Here is a 25,819-nt window from a genome sequence, read left to right as displayed (position 1 = left end):
TGCTGGTGACACCAGGACACAGAGAGGGTGGATCTCCCCAGCGGGGAGTCTGGAGACACAAATAATCACCCCCTCCTCATACACAGCCCCCTCCCCCACAAATCATCACCCCCTACTCATACACAGCCCCCCCACAAATCATCACCCCCTCCTCATACACAGCCCCCCCACAAATCACCCCCTCCTCATACACAGCCCCCCCACATATCGCCCCCTCCTCATACACAGCCCCCCCACAAATCATCGCCCCCTCCTCATACACAGCCCCCCCACAAATCATCGCCCCCTCCTCATACACAGCCCCCCCACATATCGCCCCCTCCTCATACACAGCCCCCCACAAATCACCCCCTCCTCATACACAGACCCTCACATATCACCCCCCTCCTCATACACAGCCCCCCCACAAATCATCGCCCCCTCCTCATACACAGCGCCCCCACAAATCATCGCCCCCTCCTCATACACAGCCCCCCCACATATCGCCCCCTCCTCATACACAGCCCCCCCACATATCGCCCCCTCCTCATACACAGCCTCCTCATACACAGCCCCCCCACATATCGCCCCCTCCTCATACACAGCCTCCTCATACACAGCCCCCCCACATATCACCCCCTCCTCATACACAGCCCCCCCTCACAAATCATCACCCCCTCCTCATACACAGCCCCCCCCCACATATCACCCCCTCCTCATACACAGCCCCCCCACAAATCACCCCCCCCTCATACACAGCCCCCCACAAATCACCCCCTCCTCATACACAGACCCTCACATATCACCCCCCTCCTCATACACAGCCCCCCCACAAATCATCGCCCCCTCCTCATACACAGCGCCCCCACAAATCATCGCCCCCTCCTCATACACAGCCCCCCCACATATCGCCCCCTCCTCATACACAGCCCCCCCACATATCGCCCCCTCCTCATACACAGCCTCCTCATACACAGCCCCCCCACATATCGCCCCCTCCTCATACACAGCCTCCTCATACACAGCCCCCCCACATATCACCCCCTCCTCATACACAGCCCCCCCTCACAAATCATCACCCCCTCCTCATACACAGCCCCCCCCCCACATATCACCCCCTCCTCATACACAGCCCCCCCACAAATCACCCCCCCCTCATACACAGCCCCCTCACATATCACCCCCTCCTCATACACAGCCCCCCCACAAATCACCCCCCCCTCATACACAGCCCCCTCACATATCACCCCCCCCTCATACACAGCCCCCCCACATATCGCCCCCCCCCTCGTACACAGCTCCCCCACATATCGCCCCCTCCTCATACACAGCTCCCCCACATATCGCCCCCTCCTCATACACAGCCCCCCCACATATCACCCCCTCCTCATACACAGCTCCCCCACATATCGCCCCCTCCTCATACACAGCCCCCCCACATATCACCCCCTCCTCATACACAGCCCCCCCACATATCGCCCCCCCCTCATACACAGCCCCCCCACATATCGCCCCCCCCCTCATACACAGCCCCCCCACAAATCATCCCCCCCCTCATACACAGCCCCCCCACAAATCACCCCCCCCCTCATACACAGCCCCCCCACATATCACCCCCTCCTCATACACAGCTCCCCCACATATCGCCCCCTCCTCATACACAGCCCCCCCACATATCACCCCCTCCTCATACACAGCCCCCCCACATATCGCCCCCCCCCCCTCATACACAGCCCCCCCACATATCGCCCCCCCCTCATACACAGCCCCCCCACATATCGCCCCCCCCTCATACACAGCCCCCCCACAAATCGTCCCCCCCCTCATACACAGCCCCCCACAAATCACCCCCCCCCTCATACACAGCCCCCCTTTCCAGTGAAGGGATGATGGTGATTGGATGGTGTGTGGCCATCTGATGGAATTCTTTTTCCTCCTGCAGACGTGACATCCAATGACATCCGGAGAGGCGGAGAGCCAGGGTGGGATCCTCCGGGGTTGGATCGGGGGTCTCCCCTCCCCCACTATGGAGGAGGACTTCTACCCCTTCCTGCTGGAGAGGAGGCCGTCCTACCTGGGCGAGGAGGAGGCGGAGCAGGAGGAGGAGGACCTGAGGCTGGCCCTGGAGAGGAAGAACAAGGATCTGCTGCTGGCTGCTGAGCTGGGGAAGGCCCTGCTGGAGAGGAATGATTACCTGGAGAGGGGGAGGGAAGCGCTGGAGGAGGAGCTTCGAGAGACCCGGGAGGTGAGTGGCTACACCAACCTAATTATAATATGGGATCCTCAGGGGCGGGAATGGGGATCTCCCAATGTTCTGCCCCTTCCTGCTGAACAGGAGGCTGTCCTACGAGTGAGGAGGCGGAGCTTAGCATTCAATTGGTACCCATTATCTAATTCCGAAACACAATGTCATGTTTGGGTTCCCCATTAGTGATTTACGTCTAAGTAGAACCTAGGGGGCGGGGTCAGTCCTAGAGGGCGGGGTCAGTCCCAGACTTCTTATACGTCAGTGACAGGTGGAGCCTAGAGGGCGGGATCAGTCCTAGAGGGCGGGGTCAGTCCCAGACTTCTTATAGGTCAGTGACAGGTGGAGCCTAGAGGGCGGGGTCAGTCCCAGACTTCTTATAGGTCATTGATAGGTGGAGCCTAAAGGGCGGGGTCTGTCCCAGACTTCTTATACGTCAGTGACAGGTGGAGCCTAGAGGGCGGGGTCAGTCCTAGAGGGCGGGGCCAGTCCCAGACTTCTTATACGCCAGTGACAGGTGGAGCCTAGAGGGCGGGGTCAGTCCCAGACTTCTTATACATCAGTGATAGGTGGAGCCTAGAGGGCGGGGTCAGTCCCAGACTTCTTATAGGTCAGTGATTGGTGGATCCTAGAGGGCGGGGTCAGTCCTAGAGGGCGGGTCAGTCCCAGACTTCTTATAGGTCAGTGATAGGTGGAGCCTAGAGGGCGGGGTCAGTCCCAGACTTCTTATAGGTCAGTGACAGGTGGAGCCTAGAGGGCGGGGTCAGCCCCAGAATTCTTATACGTCAGTGATAGGTGGAGCCTAGAGGGCAGGGTCAGTCCTAGAGGGCGGGGTCAGTCCCAGACTTCTTATACGTCAGTGATAGGTGGAGCCTAGAGGGCGGGGTCAGTCTCAGACTTCTTATAGGTCAGTGATTGGTGGATCCCAGAGGGCGGGGTCAGTCCTAGAGGGCGGGGTCAGTCCCAGACTTCTTATAGGTCAGTGACAGGTGGAGCCTAGAGGGCGGGGTCAGTCCTAGAGGGCGGGGTCAGTCCCAGACTTCTTATAGGTCAGTGACAGGTGGAGCCTAGAGGGCGGGGTCAGCCCCAGACTTCTTATACGTCAGTGACAGGTGGAGCCTAGAGGGCGGGGTCAGTCCTAGATAGCGGGGTCAGTCCCAGACTTCTTATAGGTCAGTGATAGGTGGAGCCTAGAGGGCGGGGTCAGTCCCAGACTTCTTATAGGTCAGTGACAGGTGGAGCCTAGAGGGCGGGGTCAGTCCCAGACTTCTTATACGTCAGTGACAGGTGGAGCATAGAGGGCGGGGTCAGTCTTAGAGGGTGGGGTCAGTCCCAGACTTCTTATAGGTCAGTGACAGGTGGAGCCTAGAGGGCGGGGTCAGTCCTAGAGGGCGGGGTCAGTCCCAGACTTCTTATACGTCAGTGATAGGTGGAGCCTAGAGGGCGGGGTCAGTCTCAGACTTCTTATAGGTCAGTGATTGGTGGATCCTAGAGGGCGGGGTCAGTCCTAGGGGGTGGAGCCTAGAGGGCGGGGTCAGTCCTAGAGGGCGGGGTCAGTCCCAGACTTCTTATACGTCAGTGATAGGTGGAGCCTAGAGGGCGGGGTCAGTCTCAGACTTCTTATAGGTCAGTGATTGGTGGATCCTAGAGGGCGGGGTCAGTCCTAGGGGGTGGAGCCTAGAGGGCGGGGTCAGTCCTAGAGGGCGGGGTCAGTCCAAGACTTCTTATACGTCAGTGATAGGTGGATCCTAGAGGGCGGGGTCAGTCCTAGAGGGCGGGTGGAGCCTAAAGGGCGGGGTCAGTCCTAGAGGGTGGGGTGGAGCCTAGAGGGCGGGGTCAGCTCCAGATATACACTCCAATGCTGAGATCTCCCTGCTATAATTCCTGCCTCTGTCCCTGTACACATTCCCACCAAGGATGTCCCCACCCACCTCTGTGTCTGGGATGGTGGGACCCCCCATAGTGGGCACAGGGATGGTGGGACCCCCCATAGTGGGCACAGGGATGGTGGGAACCCCTCATAATAGGCACAGTGATGGTGTCATGGCTGGTTGTTGTGTGGCAGAGGTTGGAGCAGGAGAAGCACAGGGATGGTGGGACCCCCCATAGTGGGCACAGGGGTGGTGGGACCCCCACAGTGGGCACAGGGATGGTGGGACCCCCACAGTGGGCACAGGGATGGTGGGACCCCCCATAGTGGGCACAGGGATGGTGGGGCCCCCCATAGTGGGCACAGGGATGGTGGGACCCCCACAGTGGGCACAGTGATGGTGTCATGGCTGGTTGTTGTGTGGCAGAGGTTGGAGCAGGAGAAGCACGCTCTGCGTCTGAAGATGGAGGCGCGGGAGAGCGAATGGAAGGCGCAGATCACGGATCTGGAGAGCGATCTGTCGGAGGCTCGGGTTCAGGTCAGACAGCTGATGTCGGAGCACAGAGAGTGCGGACGGGAGAGCGCCACCGCCGTACATGAGATGTCCGAACAGAACCAGCGACTGCTGGAGCAACTAGCGCAGGTGAGAGGGGGATGGTCTGGCGTTACATGGGGGAGGGGATTGTAGTTCTGTACAACAGATGTGGGGAGGGTGAACATGGGTTCTACTGCCACCCACTGAGGCTGTCCGCAGGGGCCAGGCACACACATAGGATGGAAAGAGGCGTGTCAACGAGGATACCTGCCCCTCTGTCCATCTCTCCACCCCCTCTGTCCATCTCTCCACCCCCTCTGTCCATCTCTCCACCCCCTCTGTCCCCCTCTGTCCATCTCTCCACCCCCTCTGTCCATCTCTCCACCCCCTTTGTCCATCTCTCCACCCCCTCTGTCCATCTCTCCACCCCCTCTGTCCCCCTCTGTCCATCTCTCCACCCCCTCTGTCCATCTCTCCACCCCCTCTGTCCATCTCTCCACCCCCTCTGTCCCCCTCTGTCCATCTCTCCACCCCCTCTGTCCATCTCTCCACCCCCTCTGTCCCCCTCTGTCCATCTCTCCACCCCCTTTGTCCATCTCTCCACCCCCTCTGTCCATCTCTCCACCCCCTCTGTCCCCCTCTGTCCATCTCTCCACCCTCCCCCCCCATGTCAGTCACTAATGGTTCAGTTCTGTCTACCTGTCCCTGGCAGAGCCTGATGATGGTCCCTGATGGTGGTACAATCTCCACCAATTGCCCCTGGTAGGGAAACTGATATCACAGTGCTCTTCATCCGCCCCTGGTGGGGGTGACTGATGGTGGTACGGTCCCCTTTATCCGCCCCTGGTGGGGACTCACTGATGGTGCTACGGTCCCCTTTATCCGCCCCTGGTGGGGACTCACTGATGGTGGTACGGTCTCCTCTGTCTACCCCTGGGGGGTCACTGATGGTGTTGCAGTCTTCTTTATCCGCCCCTGGTGGGGGCTCACTGATGGTGGTGCGGTCCCCTCTCTCTATTCCTGGGGGGCTCACTGATGGTGGTGCAGTCCCCTCTCTCTATTCCTGGGGGGCTCACTGATGGTGGTGCGGTCCCCTCTCTCTATTCCTGGGGGGCTCACTAATGGTGGTACGGTCCCCTTTATCCGCCCCTGGTGGGGGTGACTGATGGTGGTACGGTCCCCTTTATCTACCCCTGGTGGGGGCTCACTGATGGTGGTACGGTCCCCTCTCTCTATTCCTGGTGGGGTCACTAATGGTGGTATGGTCCCCTTTATCTACCCCTGCTGGGGGGTGACTGATGGTGGTACGGTCCCCTTTATCTGCCCCTGGTGGGGGCTCACTGATGGTGGTACGGTCCCCTCTCTCTATTCTTGGTGGGCTCACTGATGGTGGTATGGTCCCCTTTATCCGCCCCATGATGGGGTGACTGATGGTGGTACGGTCTCCTCTATCTATCCCTGGTGGGGTCACTGATGGTGGTACGGTCTCCTCTATCTATTCCTGGGGGGCTCACTGATGGTGGTACGGTCTCCTCTATCTATCCCTGGTGGGGTCACTGATGGTGGTACGGTCTCCTCTATCTATCCCTGGGGGGTCACTGATGGTGTTGCAGTCTTCTTTATCTTCCCCTGGTGGGGGCTCACTGATGGTGGTACGGTCTCCTCTATCTATCCCTGGTGGGGTCACTGATGGTGGTATGGTCTCCTCTATCTATCCCTGGTGGGGTCACTGATGGTGGTACGGTCTCCTCTATCTATCCCTGGGGGGCTCACTGATGGTGGTACGGTCTCCTCTATCTATTCCTGGTGGGCTCACTGATGGTGGTACGGTCTCCTCTATCTATCCCTGGGGGGCTCACTGATGGTGGTACGGTCTCCTCTATCTATTCCTGGTGGGCTCACTGATGGTGGTACGGTCTCCTCTATCTATTCCTGGGGGGCTCACTGATGGTGGTACGGTCTCCTCTATCTATCCCTGGGGGGCTCACTGATGGTGGTACGGTCTCCTCTATCTATACCTGGTGGGGTCACTGATGGTGGTACGGTCTCCTCTATCTATCCCTGGGGGGCTCACTGATGGTGGTACGGTCTCCTCTATCTAACCCTGGGGGGGGGTCATTGATGGTGGTACGGTCTCCTCTATCTATCCCTGGTGGGGTCACTGATGGTGATATGGTCTCCTCTATCTATCCCTGGTGGGGTCACTGATGGTGGTACGGTCTCCTCTATCTATCCCTGGTGGGGTCACTGATGGTGGTACGGTCCCCTCTATCTATCCCTGGTGGGGTCACTGATGGTGGTACGGTCCCCTCTATCTATCCCTGGTGGGCTCACTGATGGTGGTACGGTCTCCTCTATCTATCCCTGGTGGGGTCACTGATGGTGGTACGGTCTCCTCTATCTATCCCTGGTGGGGTCACTGATGGTGGTACGGTCCCCTCTATCTATCCCTGGTGGGGCTGACTGATGGTGGTATGGTCTCCTCTATCTATCCCTGGTGGGGCTGACTGATGGTGGTACGGTCCCCTCTATCTATTCCTGGTGGGGGCTCACTGATGGTGGTACGGTCCCCTTTATCTGCCCCTGGTGGGGGTGACTGATGGTGGTACGGTCCCCTCTATCTGCCCCCTGGTGGGGGTGACTGATGGTGGTACGGTCCCCTCTATCTATCCCTGGGGGGGGGGGTCATTGATGAATACAAAGCACAGTCTCCTGATGACGTGACCCCGGAGACGGATTAGGTTGTCGCACACGGCGGGAGGGATTAGGTTGTCGCACAGGCGGGAGGGGTTAGGGTGTCAGTGATGCGATTAGACGGAGCAGCGAGCAGCTGTCCCCGGATAAGACGATTATCTCCTAATAGGATTGCGTGATATGGGGGGATTCCAGCAGGTGGGGGGGACGGAGCTGAAATTGTCCTGTGTGGGAACAATATATTCTCCAATATGGCGTTCACACTTCTTTTATCTGATGTCCCTGAATGTCCCCGATGGTAGAGTACAGCGGGTGGGGGGCTGGAAGACGCAGATCATTGTGGGGGCACCGTCCTGTGCCGGCAATCACTGTGTGTGTGTGTCATACCGAATGATATTCCTGGAAACACAACTGCACCATCCATAGTAATACACTACATGCTCTCTTCCTGTACCCGTGGCCTGCACTGATGAACCGTTGTGTCTCCACAGGCCTCCCAGGTGGAACAGTCTCTCACCCTGCAGCTACAAAATCTTAGAGAAGAGAACCGGGAGCTCAACCTGAGCCAAGGACACCTCGCCCCATGTCTGCAGAGCCTACAGAGTGAGGTCAGAGGTCACACGGGGGCAATCATGAGGTCAGGAGTCACACAGGGGCAATCATGAGGTCAGGAGTCACACAGGGGCAATCATGAGGTCAGGAGTCACACAGGGGCAATCATGAGGTCAGGAGTCACACAGGGGCAATCATGAGGTCAGGAGTCACACAGGGGCAATCATGAGGTCAGGAGTCACACAGGGGCAATCATGAGGTCAGGAGTCACACAGGGGCAATCATGAGGTCAGGAGTCACACAGGGGCAGTCATGAGGTCAGGAGTCACACAGGGGCAATCATGAGGTCAGAAGTCACACAGGGGCAATCATGAGGTCAGGAGTCACACAGGGGCAATCATGAGGTCAGGAGTCACACAGGGGCAATCATGAGGTCAGGAGTCACACAGGGGCAATCATGAGGTCAGGAGTCACAGAGGGAAAGTCAGAAGTCACATGGGCAATCAAGAAGCCAGGAGTCGCAGAGGGGAGGTCAAGGAAAGGGGGGATCAGAAGAGCTCCTCACACTTTCAGATCATGGAGGACCTCTGAAAGTGTTCAGGAATAGAACGTCAGAGAGATAAAAGGTTATGGTAGTGAGATAGAAGGTCAGTTAGAAGAGGTTTTGGGGGGAGATGATAGGGCAAATGAGTTGCGGTTGGGTTGGAAGGTTGGTCAGGTGGAGATGGAAGGTTGGATGGAGATAGAAGATTGGCCAGGCAGAAATGAAAGGTTAACCAAGTGGAGATAGGTTGGTTAAGTTTAGGTGGAAGATTCCTCATGTGAAGCTGGAATGTTAGTCAGCTGGGGATGGAACTTCGGTTACCCCGGGTTCACACCTAAGCGTGTTCTGCACAGTTTTGTGTTTTGTAGAAACGCAGTACAGTCCATGTAACATGATTTCATATGGGACATGTTCACATCTCCACGTTTTCACCCGCTGCGTTTTTTGGAAAGGGTCAGGGACTTTTTATTTTAGCAGAAAAAGTTGTGGTTTTGGTTCTATAGACTTCAATGGAAACGCTGCAGAAAAGCATGGATTACGTTTTTGATGCAAAAACGCAACGGAAAACGCAATGCAGAAACGTCTGGAACGCAAACTGCATAGGTGTGAACCAAGCCTAAGTTGGAAATAGAATATCAAGCAGGTAGAGCTGAAAGGTTAGTCAGGTGGTGATGGATGGTTGGTCAGGTGAGGTGTTTGGAAGGTTGGACAGGTATAGATGGAAATTTGGTCAAGTGGAAGTGGAAGGTTGGTAAGGTGTAGATCAAAAGGTCAGTCAGGTAGTGATGGAAGGGTGGTCAGGTGGAAATAGACGTCTATTATGTGAGGGAGGTTAAAGAATGGTCAGTTGTAGATAGGTCGGTCAAGGGTAGATCAAAGGTGTAGATGGAAGGTCTGTCAGATGAGGGGGTGAAAGGATGGTCATGTGTAGATGGAAGGTTGGTCAGGTGGGGATAGAAGGTCAGTCAGGGGAGATGAAAAGTCAGTAGGATGGTGGTGGAAGGTCAGTGAATGAAGATGAAAGGTCAGTCATGCGGAGGTAGAAGGTCAGTCCGTGGAAATGAAGGGTCAGTAAGGTGGAGGTGAAAGGTCAATGTAGTGGGGGTGGAAAGTCAGTCAGTGGAGATGAAAGGTCAATCTAGTGGAGGTGGAAGGTCAGTCAGTGGAGATGAAAGGTCAGTAAGGTGGAGGTGAAAGGTCAATATAGTGGAGGTGGAAGGTCAGTCAGGTAAAGATGAAAGGACAGTAAGGTAGAGATGGAAGGTCAATCTAGTGAAGATGGAGGTGATAGTTCAGTCAGATAGAAAGAGAAGGTCAGTCAGGTGGAGGTAGAAGGTCAGTCAGGTAGAAAGAGAAGGTCAGTCAGGTGGAGGTAGAAGGTCAGTCAGGTAGAAGGAGAAGGTCAGTCAGGTGGAGGTAGAAGGTCAGTCAGGTAGAAGGAGAAGGTCAGTCAGGTGGAGGTAGAAGGTCAGTCAGGTAGAAGGAGAAGGTCAGTCAGGTGGAGGTAGAAGGTCAGTCAGGTAGAAGGAGAAGGTCAGTCAGGTGGAGGTAGAAGGTCAGTCAGGTAGAAGGAGAAGGTTGGTCAGTCAGGTGGAGGTAGAAGGTCAGGTGGAGGTAAAAGGTCAATCAGAACATGCCATGACCCATCTCACTCTCCCCAACAGAACGCCCTCCTCCTGGAGCAGAAGAAAGACCTGGAGAGCCGGATGAAGCGGCTGAGAGAGGAGCATGAGAACACACAGAACCTCCTCTTCACCCTGAAGGAGACTGCACTGAGGATGGAGAGGCAGAAGAGCGAGGGGGAGGCCCGGGTGAGGACCTTTCACTGTCTATTACCCTGAAGGTGGGGAGGGGGAGCTGGAGGAATGCATTTCTGGTGTTCTCAGATCATAAACTTTCCGATTGGTTGCTAGACGGAAGAGCAGCTCCAGACCCTCCACATATTATTGTACACCCTGGCCTTATATACAGAAATGTCTGCATTTCCCATGTCACCCAATCAGTGCACATCACGGCTTGTTTCTGATTGGTACGTTGTGTTTCAGTTGCAGGAGGTCCAGGTGGAGGCCCAGAACCTGAGGGACAGCCAGCGCTCCCTGCAGAGCCAAGTCCAAGAGCTGCAGGACGAGCTGAAGATGAGGGACAGCCAGGCTCTGCATGACAGCCAATACTCCCTCCACTCCGAGATGGAGGACTGCCAGGTGAGGGCGGAGTGGATGCTGGAGGGAAACGGTTAAAGAAGAAGAATGATCACCTTCCAGTGTTTGCTCAGATTTCACAAGTCCCAGAATTCCCCTCCAGGACAATCACTGGAAGAAGGGACTCTGCTAAGACAGCAATCTGCAGCTCCCACCCGTGTCGTGTCGTATCGCCTGCTAAAGACATAGAGGGGATTTCAGGATGTTTAGATCACATTCCACACGGGGTGTATATCCTGTCCCCTCCCCCATTATGTGGCATATTGCCAGTATGCTCATGTCATGATGTCACAAGTATTGTTATCAGGAGCATTGAATGATAGATTATACTGTACATGGTGAGACCCTACAGCCGGCACTTGGGTTGTATGTACATGGTGGGATCCTAGGGTGAGCACTTGGGTTGTATATACCTGGTGGTACCCTACAGCTGACACTTGGGTTGTATATACCTGGTGGTACCCTACAGCTGACACTTGGGTTGTATATACATGGTGGGATCCTACAGCCGGCACTTGGGTTGTATGTACATGGTGGGATCCTAGGGTGAGCACTTGGGTTGTATATACATGGTGGTACCCTACAGCTGACACTTGGGTTGTATATACATGGTGGGATCCTACAGCCAGCACTTGGGTTCTATATACATGGTGGTACCCTACAGCTGACACTTGGGTTGTATATACCTGGTGGTACCCTACAGCTGACACTTGGGTTGTATATACCTGGTGGTACCCTACAGCTGACACTTGGGTTGTATATACATGGTGGGATCCTACAGCCGGCACTTGGGTTGTATGTACATGGTGGGATCCTAGGGTGAGCACTTGGGTTGTATATACCTGGTGGTACCCTACAGCTGACACTTGGGTTGTATATACATGGTGGGATCCTACAGCCAGCACTTGGGTTCTATATACATGGTGGTACCCTACAGCTGACACTTGGGTTGTATATACCTGGTGGTACCCTACAGCTGACACTTGGGTTGTATATACATGGTGGGATCCTACAGCCAGCACTTGGGTTGTATATACATGGTGGGATCCTACAGCCAGCACTTGGGTTGTATATACATGGTGGGATCCTACAGCCGGCACTTGGGTTGTATATACATGGTGGTACCCTACAGCTGACACTTGGGTTGTATATACATGGTGGGATCCTACAGCCAGCACTTGGGTTCTATATACATGGTGGGATCCTACAGCCAGAACTTGGGTTGTATATACATGGTGGGATCCTACAGCCAGCACTTGGGTTGTATATACATGGTGGTACCCTACAGCTGACACTTGGGTTGTATATACATGGTGGGATCCTACAGCCAGCACTTGGGTTCTATATACATGGTGGGATCCTACAGCCAGAACTTGGGTTGTATATACATGGTGGGATCCTACAGCCGGCACTTGGGTTGTATATACATAGTGCGATCCTACAGCCGGCACTTGGGTTGTATATACATGGTGGGATCCTAGGGTGAGCACTTGGGTTGTATATACATGGTGGGATTTTACAGCTGGCACTTGGGTTGTATATACATGGTGGGATCCTAGGGTGAGCACTTGGATTGTCCATACATGGTAGGATCTTACAGCCGGTACTTAAGTTGTCTGTACATAGTGCGATCCTACAGCCAGCGTTTGGGTTGCATATACATGAGGGGATCCTAGGGTGAGCACTTGGGTTGTATATACATGGTGGGATCCTACAGCCAGCACTTGAGTTGTATATACATGGTGGGATCCTACAGCCGGCACTTGGGTTGTATATATATATGGTGGGAACCTGCAGCCGGCACTTGGGTTGTATATATATATGATGGGATCCTACAGCCGGCACTTGGATTGTATATACATGGTAGGATCCTACAGCCGGCACTTGGGTTGTATATACATGGTGGGATCCTAGGGTGAGCACTTGGGTTGTCTATACATGGTGGGATCCTACAGCCAGCACTTGTGTTGTATATACATGGTGGGATCCTACAGCCGGCACTTGGGTTGTATATACATGGTGGGATCCTACAGCCGGCACTTGGGTTGTATATACATGGTGGGATCTTACAGCCGGCACTTGGGTTGTATATACATGGTGGGATCCTACAGCCGGCACTTGGGTTGTATATACATGGTGAGATCCTAGGGTGAGCACTTGGGTTGTCTATACATGGTGGGATTCTACAGCCAGCACTTGGGTTGTATATACATGGTGGGAACCTAGGGTGAGCACTTGGGTTGTCTATACATGGTGGGATCCTACAGCCAGCACTTGGGTTGTATATATATATGGTGGGATCCTACAGCCAGCACTTGGGTTGTATATACATGGTGGGATCCTACAGCCGGCACTTGGGTTGTATATACATGGTGGGATCCTACAGCCGGCACTTGGGTTGTATATACATGGTGGGATCCTACAGCCGGCACTTGGGTTGTATATACATGGTGGGATCCTACAGCCGGCACTTGGGTTGTATATACATGGTGGGATCCTACAGCCGGCACTTGGGTTGTATATACATGGTGGGATCCTACAGCCGGCACTTGGGTTGTATATACATGGTGGGATCCTACAGCCGGCACTTGGGTTGTATATACATGGTGGGATCCTACAGACAGCACTTGAGTTGTATATACATGGTGGGATCCTACAGTCAGCACTTGGGTTATATATACATGGTGGGATCCTACAGACAGCACTTGGGTTGTATATACATGGTGGGATCCTACAGCCGGCACTTGGGTTGTATATACATGGTGGGATCCTACAGCCGGCACTTGGGTTGTATATACATGGTGGGATCCTACAGCCGGCACTTGGGTTGTATATACATGGTGGGATCCTACAGCCGGCACTTGGGTTGTATATACATGGTGGGATCCTACAGCCGGCACTTGGGTTGTATATACATGGTGGGATCGTACAGCCGGCACTTGGGTTGTATATACATGGTGGGATCCTACAGCCGGCACTTGGGTTGTATATACATGGTGGGATCCTACAGCCGGCACTTGGGTTGTATATACATGGTGGGATCCTACAGCCGGCACTTGGGTTGTATATGCTGTATGTCCCCATGTTCATATTATCAGGATCTGTGCAGTTTATTATCAGGAGCATTGTATGGTAGGTCACACATGTGGTTTTCTCTCGCCATAGGATGGCCCCATCAATCCATCTGCCAATGTTGGTCCCCAGCCAGGTCGAGTTCCTGACCTTGCAGTTCATATGGCGGCATATCTGACGCAACAGGAGAGAGACCTCCTTCGAGAGAAGGAAGAGGAAGTGATCAGACTACAGGATCAGGTGAGCAGACGTGAACAGGTTGTGCAGTGAGCAGCCTATAGCATAGACACAAGAGATCACATGATCAGCAAGAAACATTTCACTATGTCTGACCCAAACCCCAGAAGAGAGAACCATCATCCTTCTTGGCTCTCCAGTGCCCCACATGCTGCATCAAAATGAAATGCTCCACCCTTTGTGAGCAGGAGACAGGTTCTCTCTATTGGAGCCTGTGATCCTAAGAGTCCTATTTACATTCAGTTCACAAGAGCCGTGAAAGCAAAATGAGAAAAAAAAAGTGAAAAGTCGACCGATGGCTAGAAAAACCAATGGCTCCTCCTGTGAGGTTCCTTGTCCAGCCCCCTTCTGGGACCTGAATAGATTATGCCAGGGGTAGAGTGAAGATGTTTTCCCTATGAGGATTATGCCAGGTGTGGAGCTTCCTTGTCCAGCTCCCCCTCTCAATACATGAATGGACTGTGCCAGGTGTAGAGTGACAACATTTCCCTGAGGTTCCTTGCCTGGCTCCCCTCCTGAGACATGAATAGGTTATGCCAAGTGTAGAGCGACGACGTTCCCCTGAAGTTCCATGTCCTCCTGAGACATGAATGGACTATGGCAGGTGTAGAGTCTTTATGTTCCTGTGTGAGGTTCCTTGTCTAGCATCCTTCCTGAGACATGAATGGATTATACCACATGTAGAGTGATGATGTTCCCGTGTGAGGTTCCTTGTCTAGCATCCTTCCTGAGACATGAATGGGTTATACCACATGTAGAGTGATGATGTTCCCGTGTGAGGTTCCTTGTCTAGCATCCTTCTCGAGACATGAATGGATTATACCACATGTAGAGTGATGATGTTCCCATGTGAGGTTCCTTGTCTAGCATCCTTCCTGAGACATGAATGGATTATACCACATGTAGAGTGATGATGTTCTCCTGAAGTTCCTTGTCTAGCATCTTTCCCGAGACATGAATGGATTATACCACATGTAGAGTGATGATGTTCCTGTGTGAGGTTCCTTGTCTAGCATCCTTCCCGAGACATGAATGGATTATACCACATGTAGAGTGATGATGTTCCCGTGTGAGGTGCCTTGTCTAGCATCCTTCCTGAGACATGAATGGATTATAGCACATGTAGAGTGATGACGTTCCTGTGTGAGGTTCTTTGTCTAGCATCCTTCCCGAGACATGAATGGGATATACCACATGTAGAGTGATGATGTTCCTGTGTGAGGTTCCTTGTCTAGCATCCTTCCCGAGACATGAATGGGATATACCACATGTAGAGTGATGATGTTCCTGTGTGAGGTTCCTTGTCTAGCATCCTTCCTGAGACATGAATGGATTATACCACATGTAGAGTGATGATGTTCCTGTGTGAGGTTCCTTGTCTAGCATCCTTCCCGAGACATGAATGGATTATACCACATGTAGAGTGATGATGTTCCTGTGTGAGGTTCCTTGTCTAGCATCCTTCCTGAGACATGAATGGATTATACCACATGTAGAGTGATGATGTTCCTGTGTGAGGTTCCTTGTCTAGCATCCTTCCTGAGACATGAATGGGTTATACCACATGTAGAGTGATGATGTTCCTGTGTGAGGTTCCTTGTCTAGCATCCTTCCTGAGACATGAATGGATTATACCACATGTAGAGTGATGACGTTCCTGTGTGAGGTTCCTTGTCTAGCATCCTTCCCGAGACATGAATGGATTATACCACATGTAGAGTGATGATGTTCCTGTGTGAGGTTCCTTGTCTAGCATCCTTCCTGAGACATGAATGGATTATACCACATGTAGAGTGATGATGTTCCTGTGTGAGGTTCCTTGTCTAGCATCCTTCCTGAGACATGAATGGATTATACCACATGTAGAGTGATGATGTTCCCGTGTGAGGTTCCTTGTCTAGCATCCTTCCTGAGACATGAATGGATTATACCACATGTAGAGTGATGATGTTCCCCTGTGAGGTTCCTTGTCTAGCATCCTTCCCGAGACATGAATGGATTATACCACATGTAGAGTGATGACGTTCCTGTGTGAGGTTCCTTGTCTAGCATCCTTCCCGAGACATGAATGGATTATACCACATGTAGAGTGATGATGTTCCTGTGTGAGGTTCCTTGTCTAGCATCCTTCCTGAGACATGAATGGATTATACCACATGTAGAGTGATGATGTTCCTGTGTGAGGTTCCTTGTCTAGCATCCTTCCTGAGACATGAATGGATTATACCACATGTAGAGTGATGATGTTCCCGTGTGAGGTTCCTTGTCTAGCATCCTTCCTGAGACATGAATGGATTATACCACATGTAGAGTGATGATGTTCCCCTGTGAGGTTCCTTGTCTAGCATCCTTCCTGAGACATGAATGGGTTATACCACATGTAGAGTGATGATGTTCCTGTGTGAGGTTCCTTGTCTAGCATCCTTCCCGAGACATGAATGGATTATACCACATGTAGAGTGATGATGTTCCCATGTGAGGTTCCTTGTCTAGATGATGTTCTCCTGAAGTTCCTTTTACAGCTTCCCTTCTGAGACATGAATGGATTATACCACATGTAGAGTGACAATGCTCCCCTGTGAAGTTCCTTGTCTGGCTTCCCTCCCAAGACATGAATGGATTATGCCAAGTGTGGGGAGATATAATTGCCCCTCAGGTTCCATGTCCAGCTCCCCTCCTTTGAACATGACATCTCCCCTCCTGAGACACAAATGGAATAAGCCAGGTGAAGATCAGACCTGGGCAAATTCCAACCCTCAATGCCTCCACTATCAGCATGTCTCTCTGAGCTGATCCTCCTCCTCGTGTATTGCAGGTGACTGAGGTGTGGCCCCAATGACTGAAGTGTGGCCCTATTGAACTCAATAGGCAAGTTTGAAAAGTGGTGCTGCTTGTCAAACTCTGCAGCCCAATGTAAAAATGCCGCTGCCATGGAACATGCTCCATCCGTTTCAGCTGCCCATTTTTAACATCCCCCCTCCGAAAGAGACCTGTTTCATGAGCAGTTGTAGCTATTATTCCTAGCACCAGGTGTATGTTTTCTACAGGTTTACGTACTTATGCACCTTCCCATTTCCAAAACTAGTATTGAGCAGAATTAATTTTGGCCCTCAACAACAGCTTGTTTCTCTTATGGCCCCCTTGGGAAAATTAGTTGCCCACCCCTGGTGTAGAATGATGTAGTTCCTCCTGAGGTTCCTTGTCCAGCTCCCCTCCAGAGACATGAATGAATTATGCCAGGTATAGAGTGATATTGTTATAAATTGGTGGACTTATCTGTAAAATGGGTTAATTGGGTTCTTCTTGCCCAATGGAAACACAAGGTGTCAGAATCCTCGTTCCCGTTAATAGAAGCTGTGTGACATTTATAAAGAGGCCCCTCATAGTTGTATGCAGTCTATCGGTTGTGCATTGTATGGATTTTCTATGTATATGACTGCTGTATGTGACAGTCCTCTATTCTGCTCTCCCGCCAGGTCACCATCCAATACGTGGAGATGAGCTCTCTACGAGAGGAACTTCAGAAGCTGCGTGATATGTCCCAGCAGAATGATGTTGACAGTGTCCTGAAACAAGCCATCTCTGACCGTGATGAGGCCATCATGAAGTAAGACATCTAGCCATTTTCATTTGATATATTGATAACTGTGGTGGGTTGGTCTGTGATGTTTGCTGCTCTGTAGGCCTACAAATGTATCACAGATGTGGATAATTGAGAGGAATGATTGTCCCTAGGATGATGTGTGATGCACTTTATAGTCCCCTCATACACTATATAGGCTGACATAATGGTCCATCCCTCTAACTGATTGAGTTCTGGTGTGTCTAGTGAAGGGTCCTGTTAATACTGCATCATACAAAGACATTGCAACTGAGCTCTTCCAACCTTGTGGTAACAGTTTGGTGAAGACCCTTTTCTGTTCCCCCATGACTGTCCCCTGTGTACACACCATCTTGATAAAGACATGGATGACCAGTTTGGTACGGAGCAACTCGAGTGTCCTGTAGAGTCCTGACCTCAACCCTACCGAACACCTTTGGGATGAATTGGAATGAACCAGGTCTACTCCACCAACATCTCCATGAAGACATGGTTTGATGTGTTTGGTGTGGAGGAACCTGATTGACCCCGACCTCAACCCTACCGAACACCTTTGGGATGAATTGGAAGGCTGATTGTGAGCCAGGTCTTTTAATCCAAAAACAGTACCTTATCTCACAAATGGGCACGAATTCCCACAGACACCCTCTAAAATCTTGTGGCAACTCCATGTTAATGGCCATGATTTTGGAAAGGGATATCGAACAAGCTCATAAAGGTGTGATGGTTGGGGGCCCACAATGTTACGACTATAAAACGTGGACTGTATTTCATGTTTTCCTTCCAACTTTTTTCCCCCCAAGATTGAAGGAAGGCAATACAACCTGGCTGAAGTGCAGTGTTGTTTGTGACAAGTGGGTAGAAATTTGGCCATACAAACACATTCAAAGTTTCCCACCATTTCTCCATATCATCCATGGTGCACAGACACTCCCTGCAGGTCCTAACAGCTTTCATGTGCCCCCACGAGTCATTTGCTCATTCAGGCTCTTCTGGTATAGGTGATTTTTTAACATTTTTTTGGTCTCCTTAGAAAAGGCGAGTTAGAGCTGGAGTTGGCAAAGTGTCGATTGGAGAAGGATTCCATGAGTCGGCAGCTTCTCAGTGCTGTGGAGCAAAAAGTGCTGCTGAGCCAAGAGCTGGAGGCATGGCAGGTGAGGAGTGGTGGGCTGGGTCTTGGGAAATGGCCACCCTGGGAGGAGAATGCTGCCAGTTTGTTCATATTTGTGTCTGGTCTATTCACAGGATGACATGCAGATTGTTATCAGCCAACAGCTGAAGTCACAAAGAGATCAGGAGAAAGCCTCAGAATCCGCTCCCAGCACACCGACTAGAAAAGGGAGCACCAGACGATCCCGGGACAGTGGCAGTGGAATCTTCTCGATCTTCAAGAGGAATTGATAAAGACAATGCGAGAGACTAAAAAATACCTCCAACCCCTCACTGTTTCTCTAGATCTGGAGCACCTTTTACCACCATTACTTTTGTACCTCCATCATAGTGCGAAATCCTTTGACTTCATCTATAGGACGGACCCTGGGAGTGTTACGTCTGACACCATGTCTAGGAATTCATCACCCTTCCTATCCCATCAAATCTAGAAGTCCATCTAGTCTACAGTTCCATCATATCTCATCACTCCATTTATCCATGTGTCCTTGTTATCATGATAGAGTTATGGAGGCGACATTGACATCTACTACCATCACATTCTTCCAGTCCACCTTGACCTACATAATGAAGTGTGGGATGGAACTGCAGTTATCAGTAATTCCATGTCCCCTCACGCTTCATCATCTCCAGTTCCATGTTTCCATAATCTCCAATACCATGTCCCCACATGCTCCATCGTCTCCAATTCCAGGCCCCCCCTCACACCCCATTATCTCCAATTCCATGGCCCCTCGTGCACCATCGTCTCCAATTCCATGTTTCCATAATCTCCAATACCATGTCCCCACACATTCTATCGTCTCCAATTCCAGGCCCCTCCTCACACCCCATTATCTCCAATTCCATGGCCCCTCACACTCCATTGTCTCCAAGTCCATGCACCCTCACACCCCATTATCTCCAATTCCATGCTCCTCGCCCACCATCGTCTCCAAGTCCGTGTTCCTTCATGCTCCATCATCTCCAATTCCCCTCCATCATCTCCAATTCAATGTCCCCTCACACTCCATTGTCTCCAAGTCCATGCACCCTCACACCCCATTATTTCCAATTCCCCTCCATCGTCTCCAACTCCATGTTTCCTCACACTCCATCCGTCCCCAATTCCAAGTCCTTTACACTCAAAAATCGATCATGTCCCTACCTACTGAATTATTTCCCATTCCATGTCCCCTTTACACTCCATCTCCAATCTCTTGTTCCCACAATCTCCATGATCTTCATGACATCTGTGTCTCTATCTTATTGGATACCATGACATATATGTTTGTATTAGTCTCATACCATGATATATTGTGACCATAAGCATGAACTCATCACCTCAACCATAGCTTGTAGAACTTTATTGGTCTACTGTTCCAAAGTGTTAAAGGATTCTACGTGTCCATGACCTCATCAAGTCCATCACATCTACTATCCAATCTGCTGCTCCATCTTGTACTCCATTCTATGTAAATCTCCATCATGTATTCAACCCACAGACATCTCACACTCCATCTACAATACCATCATATCATCGACACATCTTCTCTCTCTGTCTTTTCCATGAGTCCATCACACCACTGTGTGACATGTGCCATCAGGTCCATGATCCCATCATCCCTAGCTACAGTATAGGGCTGTTTTTTCCCCTCTCATATTTATTAAGGGACACAGAAATTCAGAAAGAGTTGGGTTTATACTACCGCCCACAGGAGGTTGGGACACTCACAAACAGAAACCTGGCCCTTTATAACCCCTCCTATACCCAGCATGCCTCAGTTTTTTTCTAATGTGAGTCTAATGACTTTTTCTAGCTTTGCTTTGTGGAAATGTTTCTTCAGTGACTTAAGTCATATTCCTTTGCTAGGTCACAGTTTGAGCTTTTTCCTCCATAGTAGCTGTCCAGATTGGGATTACCTGGGATTATTGGAGGTCATACCAGGACCCTGCTGAACTGGATGTGCAGGTCTAGCATGGAATGTGACCTTCGGGTCCTGGACTCTACATTGTTGTACTTTTCAGACCTGAGTGTACTGTGGTATCCTTGGAGCTTTCTCCAGGTCCAGAGTTGTGACACCGCCCCAGGCTTGTCTTTGCTAAGACACACTCTTGTTGCCATGACCTCAGCCCTTAGTCCTCTGGTGGTTCTAAGGACATTTACTTGGTATCCCCAAAAGGGACCAACACCTGCAATCTAGAACCTGAGACCCTTATTGTTTGAGTCTTTATTACTAGAGCCTTTGTTGGGTGAGGCCAAGGCTTGTCCCATGTCCACAGGGACCTCCATGTTTTCTGGCACCACAGTTGACTCAGATTTACCGAGTGCCGTTTAAGACCTTATTGATGCATTGCATCTTATCCTGCATCTGGAGGTTTAGCCTGCTTTCTCCAGGCCTTAGCTCTTTTAGAGCTTCTACGAGATCTTTCCACTACCCCGGATGTCTGAACATTTCCTCTATACGGACTGTAATCCATCCTGAAGGGTCCTGGGTCCTACCTGAAAGTGTGCCAGAACTTTTTCCCTTTGAGAGGGAATTTGTAAATCAGTGGTCTGTTCCCACTGTTGATATACCAGTGACCCACCTTACCAGAAAGCCCCTCCTTAAATTGACTGGTCTGGCCTTCTGTCCCGTGTTGGAAGCAACTTGAATCTTTCAAAATGTGTCAGAATGGGTGGATTCCCTCGAAAGGGATCCCCTTCACTGTTGAGTTGGCCGCTGTTTCATAGAGCTATTGGAGCCTTGTACTATATTTTTGATGGCTTGGTAAAAGCATCTAAACGTGTGTCTCACATTGCACGGTCCGTACAAATCTACAGAACACTCTTGCTACGTAGCTGGGACATGAATGCTGCATTCAAGAGCTATCTGACCAAATTAGCCTTCAAAGGGACATAGTCTTTTCAGAACTACTCTTGACACCATCACTGGCAATGCCACGGGCAGCTTGAGTGTATTTCTACCTCCGGGCAGGAGGTTGAGGAGTAGTTAGGGAAATCCCACCCTTCTTCATCCACTGCAGAAGTACTTTTAGTTCTTCGGAGCCCAACTCCCATTCAGGTTGTAGAAGTCAGGTAAGCCCTCTGCCAAGCCTTCGGGATGAAGGTGCACCTACACTTCTACAAGTGGGGGGCTGGCTGTGGGTCCTTGCGTAGTTTGTCTTTCCACCAGCTGGGTGCTCAAGACAACACTTTTGGCCCACAGGCTAACCCCTTTTATTTCGCACCTCCTTCAGTTGCCCCTCACTGTCCTCTTTGTGCTATTGCACAAAGCAGTGCAACGTCCTAGATGTTCCTGGGTTCCCCAGGTTGTGGAATCCCCTTTCCTTGTCTAAGTTGAGACTTGGCTTGCTGCTGGAGATCTCTGCGCACCCCTAGATTGACAGAAGGAAAAACATGCTGGGATCCTGTTGCAGGTAACCCTTGCTGGGAATGGAGTACATCACAAGGTTTTTTGGGACCAGATTACCTGGAGATAGGTTTTTTTTTTTTCTGTGGCTGCTCCTGAGGATGATCCTCCAAATCCCTTCCTCTGTTTTGTTCTCAATCAGATGAATTTTCTTAGCAGTCTAGCTAAGATTCCTGCCCCTTGCCCCACAATTCTGGCCATGTCGCTGGACCGGAGCATGTTTGGAGATTTTAGAACCATGTTCTGTGCTCAGGGTTAGGCAGATTCTGCACTTCTTTTGTTCCTCTTGGATGGTTTTGCTCATCCTCTTGCTCGTCCTGCCTTCCCCTTTTGTGGGTACCTCTTGTGAACCCTACCCTCCTTTCAGTTATGCTGACTTCAGGGTTGGTCCCCTTGAATCCTCTAGTAGTCTCTTAGCTATACTCTTTACATTGTGAGGATTCTCACCTTCTGTGAATATCTTGTTTGGATATCTGGTTGGCTGGCCAGGCAATCTCATTCTTACCACTAAACCTTCCTTCCCAGGATCTGAAGGGTTAGGAGTGTAAGGATTGGGCCTGTCGCCTGTAGACCATCTGGTCTTCCCTTCTAGACCTGTTTTTTTGTCCAAGGTTCCCTCTTTGGACACGTTCTGCTTGGGGATTTGTCCTAGTGGTTTTTATGTTCCTGACATCACATTGTTGGACTATTTCTTCCTTGTACCCGTTTTGGTGAATTTTTGGTTTATTAGCCTCTCACTGGTTCAGGCTCATTGCTCCTTCAGGCAGAGTTCTTCTCCTTGGTGGTGACTTCTTCTGTCCTCAGGTTGATGCTCTGTGCCCTCATTTTGGTCACTGGCACTTTCCTCTGTCTTTTAGGGGCTTCTTCTCATCTGGTTCAGGCTCGTTGTTCCTTCATGTAGAGTCCTTCTCCTTGGTGGTGACTTCTTCTGTCCTCAGGTTGATGCTCTGTGCCCTCATTTTGGTCACGGGAACTTTCCTCTGTCTTGCAGGGGCTTCTTCTCATCTGGTTCAGGCTCGTTGTTCCTTCATGTAGAGTCCTTCTGCCTGGGGGTGACTTCTTCTGTCCTCAGGTTGATGCTCTGTGGCCTCCTTTTGGTCACTGGCACTTTCCTCTGTCTTGCAGGGGCTTCTTCTCATCTGGTTCAGGCTCGTTGTTCCTTCAGGTAGAGTCCTTCTCCTTGGTGGTGACTTCTTCTGTCCTCAGGTTGATGCTCTGTGGCCTCATTTTGGTCACTGGCACTTTCCTCTGTCTTGCAGGGGCTTCTTCTCATCTGGTTCAGGCTTGTTGTTCCTTCAGGTAGAGTCCTTCTCCTTGGTGGTGACTTCTTCAGTCCTCAGGTTGATGCTCTGTGGCCTCATTTTGGTCACTGGCACTTTCCTCTGTCTTGCAGGGGCTTCTTTTCATCTGGTTTAGATGTTGGTGTTGGGCCCTGAGTTGCCAGTTCCTTTCTTACAGGCCTGTCATTGGCTTTTGTTACCCCTTCTTTGGTTACTTTTGGACGTCCCAACTTTTTCGGAATTCCTGTGTCCCTCAATAGATGAGAAAGGAAATAAGATTCATGCATCTACTGTAAAATCTATTTCTTGGAGTCCATTGAGGGCCACAGGTCCTCCCAACCATCTGTGATTTTTGCTGGTCCCATGTGTTGCTTTCTCACAGAACTGAGGCATGCTGGGTAGAGGAGGGATTATACGGGACGGGCTCATAGCATTTTCTGTTTGCCAGAGTCCTCACCTCCTGTAGAGGGCAGTGTGACCCGACTGTTTCTGAATCCCTGTGGCCCTCAATGGACTCAAAGAAAAAGGTTTTTTGGGAAGTCCAGAAATCCTTTTTCAATGCCGACACCCGATGGGTGGAATATCGACTTGGAGGCAGAGATCTCTGTATTGTAGAGCACCCAATGGGTGATCGTAGGGCTCCCCATAGTGGACAGGGTACTTATTGATGACCCCCCAGTGGGCGAGGTAGGTCCCCCTCCCCCATCTATGGTATATTACAACGAATCAGAAAAGTCTCCTTGCAAGTTTATAATTCCTGCCCAATGGACCTGAGCACTGCAGGCTGCCTATCCCAGAGCTGCCCCCAATCTGTGACACCCCAAAGAGGGAGGGGCAGGTTCCTTGTCCCATGTCTGTGGTCACCCCGCAGGGGGAGGGGCAGGCTCCTTGTCCCATGTCTGTGGTCACCGCGCAGGGGGAGGGGCAGGCTCCTTGTCCCATGTCTGTGGTCACCGCGCAGGGGGAGGGGCAGGTTCCTTGCCCCATGTCTGTGGTCACCCCGCAGGGGGAGGGGCAGGCTCCTTGTCCCATGTCTGTGGTCACCCCACAAGGGGGAGGGGCAGGCTCCTTGTCCCATGTCTGTGGTCACCCCGCAGGGGGGAGGAGCAGGTTCCTTGTCCCATGTCTGTGGTCACCTTGCAGGGGGAGGGGCAGGTTCCTTGCCCCAAGTCTGTGGTCACCCCACAGGGGGGAGGGGCAGGCTCCTTGTGCCATGTCTGTGGTCACCCCACAGGGGGGAGGGACAGGTTCCTTGTCCCATGTCTGTGGACATCCCGAAGGGGGAGGGGGAGGTTCCACATCTGTGGTCACCCCGCAGGGGGAGGGGCAGGTTCCATGTCTGTGGTCACCCCTCAGGGGGAGGGGCAGGTTCCACGTCTGTGGTCACCCCTCAGGGGGAGGGGCAGGTTCCACGTCTGTGGTCACCCCCACAGGGGAAGGGGCAGGTTCCATGTCTGTGGTCACCCCTCGGGGGGAGGGGCAGGTTCCACGTCTGTGGTCACCCCGCAGGGGGAGGGGCAGGTTCCTTGTCCCATGTCTGTGGTCATCCTGAAGGGGGAGGGGCAGGTTCCACGTCTGTGGTCACCCCGCAGGGGGAGGGGCAGGTTCCTTGCCCCATGTCTGTGGTCACCCCGCAGGGGGAGGGGCAGGTTCCATGTCTGTGGTCACCCCGCAGGGGGAGGGGCAGGTTCCTTGTCCCATGTCTGTGGTCATCCCGAAGGGGGAGGGGCAGGTTCCACGTCTGTGGTCACCCCACAGGGGGAGGGGCAGGTTCCTTGCCCCATGTCTGTGGTCACCCCGCAGGGGGAGGGGCAGGTTCCACGTCTGTGGTCACCCCGCAGGGGGAGGGGCAGGTTCCACGTCTGTGGTCACCCCGCAGGGGGAGGGGCAGGTTCCTTGCCCCATGTCTGTGGTCACCCCTCAGGGGGAGGGGCAGGTTCCACGTCTGTGGTCACCCCACAGGGGGAGGGGCAGGTTCCACGTCTGTGGTCACCCCTCAGGGGGAGGGGCAGGTTCCACGTCTGTGGTCACCCCACAGGGGGAGGGGCAGGTTCCACGTCTGTGGTCACCCCTCAGGGGGAGGGGCAGGTTCCACGTCTGTGGTCACCCCTCAGGGGGAGGGGCCGGCTCCTTGTACACATTATTTGCTGCTCGGTGTATAGTCTGTATAGCATTTATAATGTGTATATAATCTGATCCGTTATGTATATAAATTGTTATTTTGAATGTTTGTGTTTTTCTGTCATTGTGCAGTCAAAAGTCATGATGGGGCCACAGGGGCCCCAGCCTAGGGAGTCACACTGGGGCAGGGTGGGGGCCATTTTAGAAGAAACAAAAGCATTAACCAATCAGAATTCATCCGAAATTGAACCGAGAGGTCATTATGACATCATCACTGCCCATCCCCCCACGAGTACTCCATACCCCAATGACATGGGAGGAGAGTCACG

General features: G+C 52.0%; 1 protein-coding gene and 1 pseudogene across 1 annotated transcript; both read left to right on the top strand.

Annotated features, from left to right (window-relative positions):
* The first annotated feature begins 1,920 nt into the window (after nucleotides 1–1,920).
* Nucleotides 1,921–18,934, top strand: LOC149428302 (BICD family-like cargo adapter 2). Its single transcript, XM_089667533.1, has 9 exons — nucleotides 1,921–2,224; nucleotides 4,522–4,737; nucleotides 7,815–7,931; nucleotides 10,084–10,230; nucleotides 10,465–10,620; nucleotides 13,783–13,929; nucleotides 17,403–17,533; nucleotides 18,561–18,681; nucleotides 18,773–18,934. Exons 1-9 carry the CDS (start codon nucleotides 1,934–1,936, stop codon nucleotides 18,926–18,928), a joined length of 1,482 nt encoding a protein of 493 aa, XP_089523659.1. The 5' UTR covers nucleotides 1,921–1,933; the 3' UTR covers nucleotides 18,929–18,934.
* A 243-nt stretch (nucleotides 18,935–19,177) lies between these two features.
* On the top strand, nucleotides 19,178–25,595 carry LOC149428301 (uncharacterized; annotated as a pseudogene).
* The last annotated feature ends 224 nt before the right edge of the window (nucleotides 25,596–25,819 follow it).

Source organism: Staurois parvus, unplaced genomic scaffold (assembly GCF_062004578.1).
Source record: "Staurois parvus isolate SC_StPar_1 unplaced genomic scaffold, SC_StPar_1.0 ptg003342l, whole genome shotgun sequence".
In the NCBI taxonomy this organism is placed as follows: Eukaryota; Metazoa; Chordata; class Amphibia; order Anura; family Ranidae; genus Staurois; species Staurois parvus.
Note: the sequence above shows the minus strand (reverse complement) of the source record. Positions and strands in the feature narration are given on the sequence as shown.

Coding starts and splice junctions, on each gene's coding strand:
- LOC149428302 (XM_089667533.1), top strand. CDS start 1,934: ATGACATCCGGAGAGGCGGAGAGCCAGGGTGGGATCCTCCGGGGTTGG. Junction 10,621..13,782: donor CCGAGATGGAGGACTGCCAG/GTGAGGGCGGAG, acceptor CTCTCGCCATAG/GATGGCCCCATCAATCCATC. Junction 17,534..18,560: donor CGTGATGAGGCCATCATGAA/GTAAGACATCTA, acceptor TGGTCTCCTTAG/AAAAGGCGAGTTAGAGCTGG.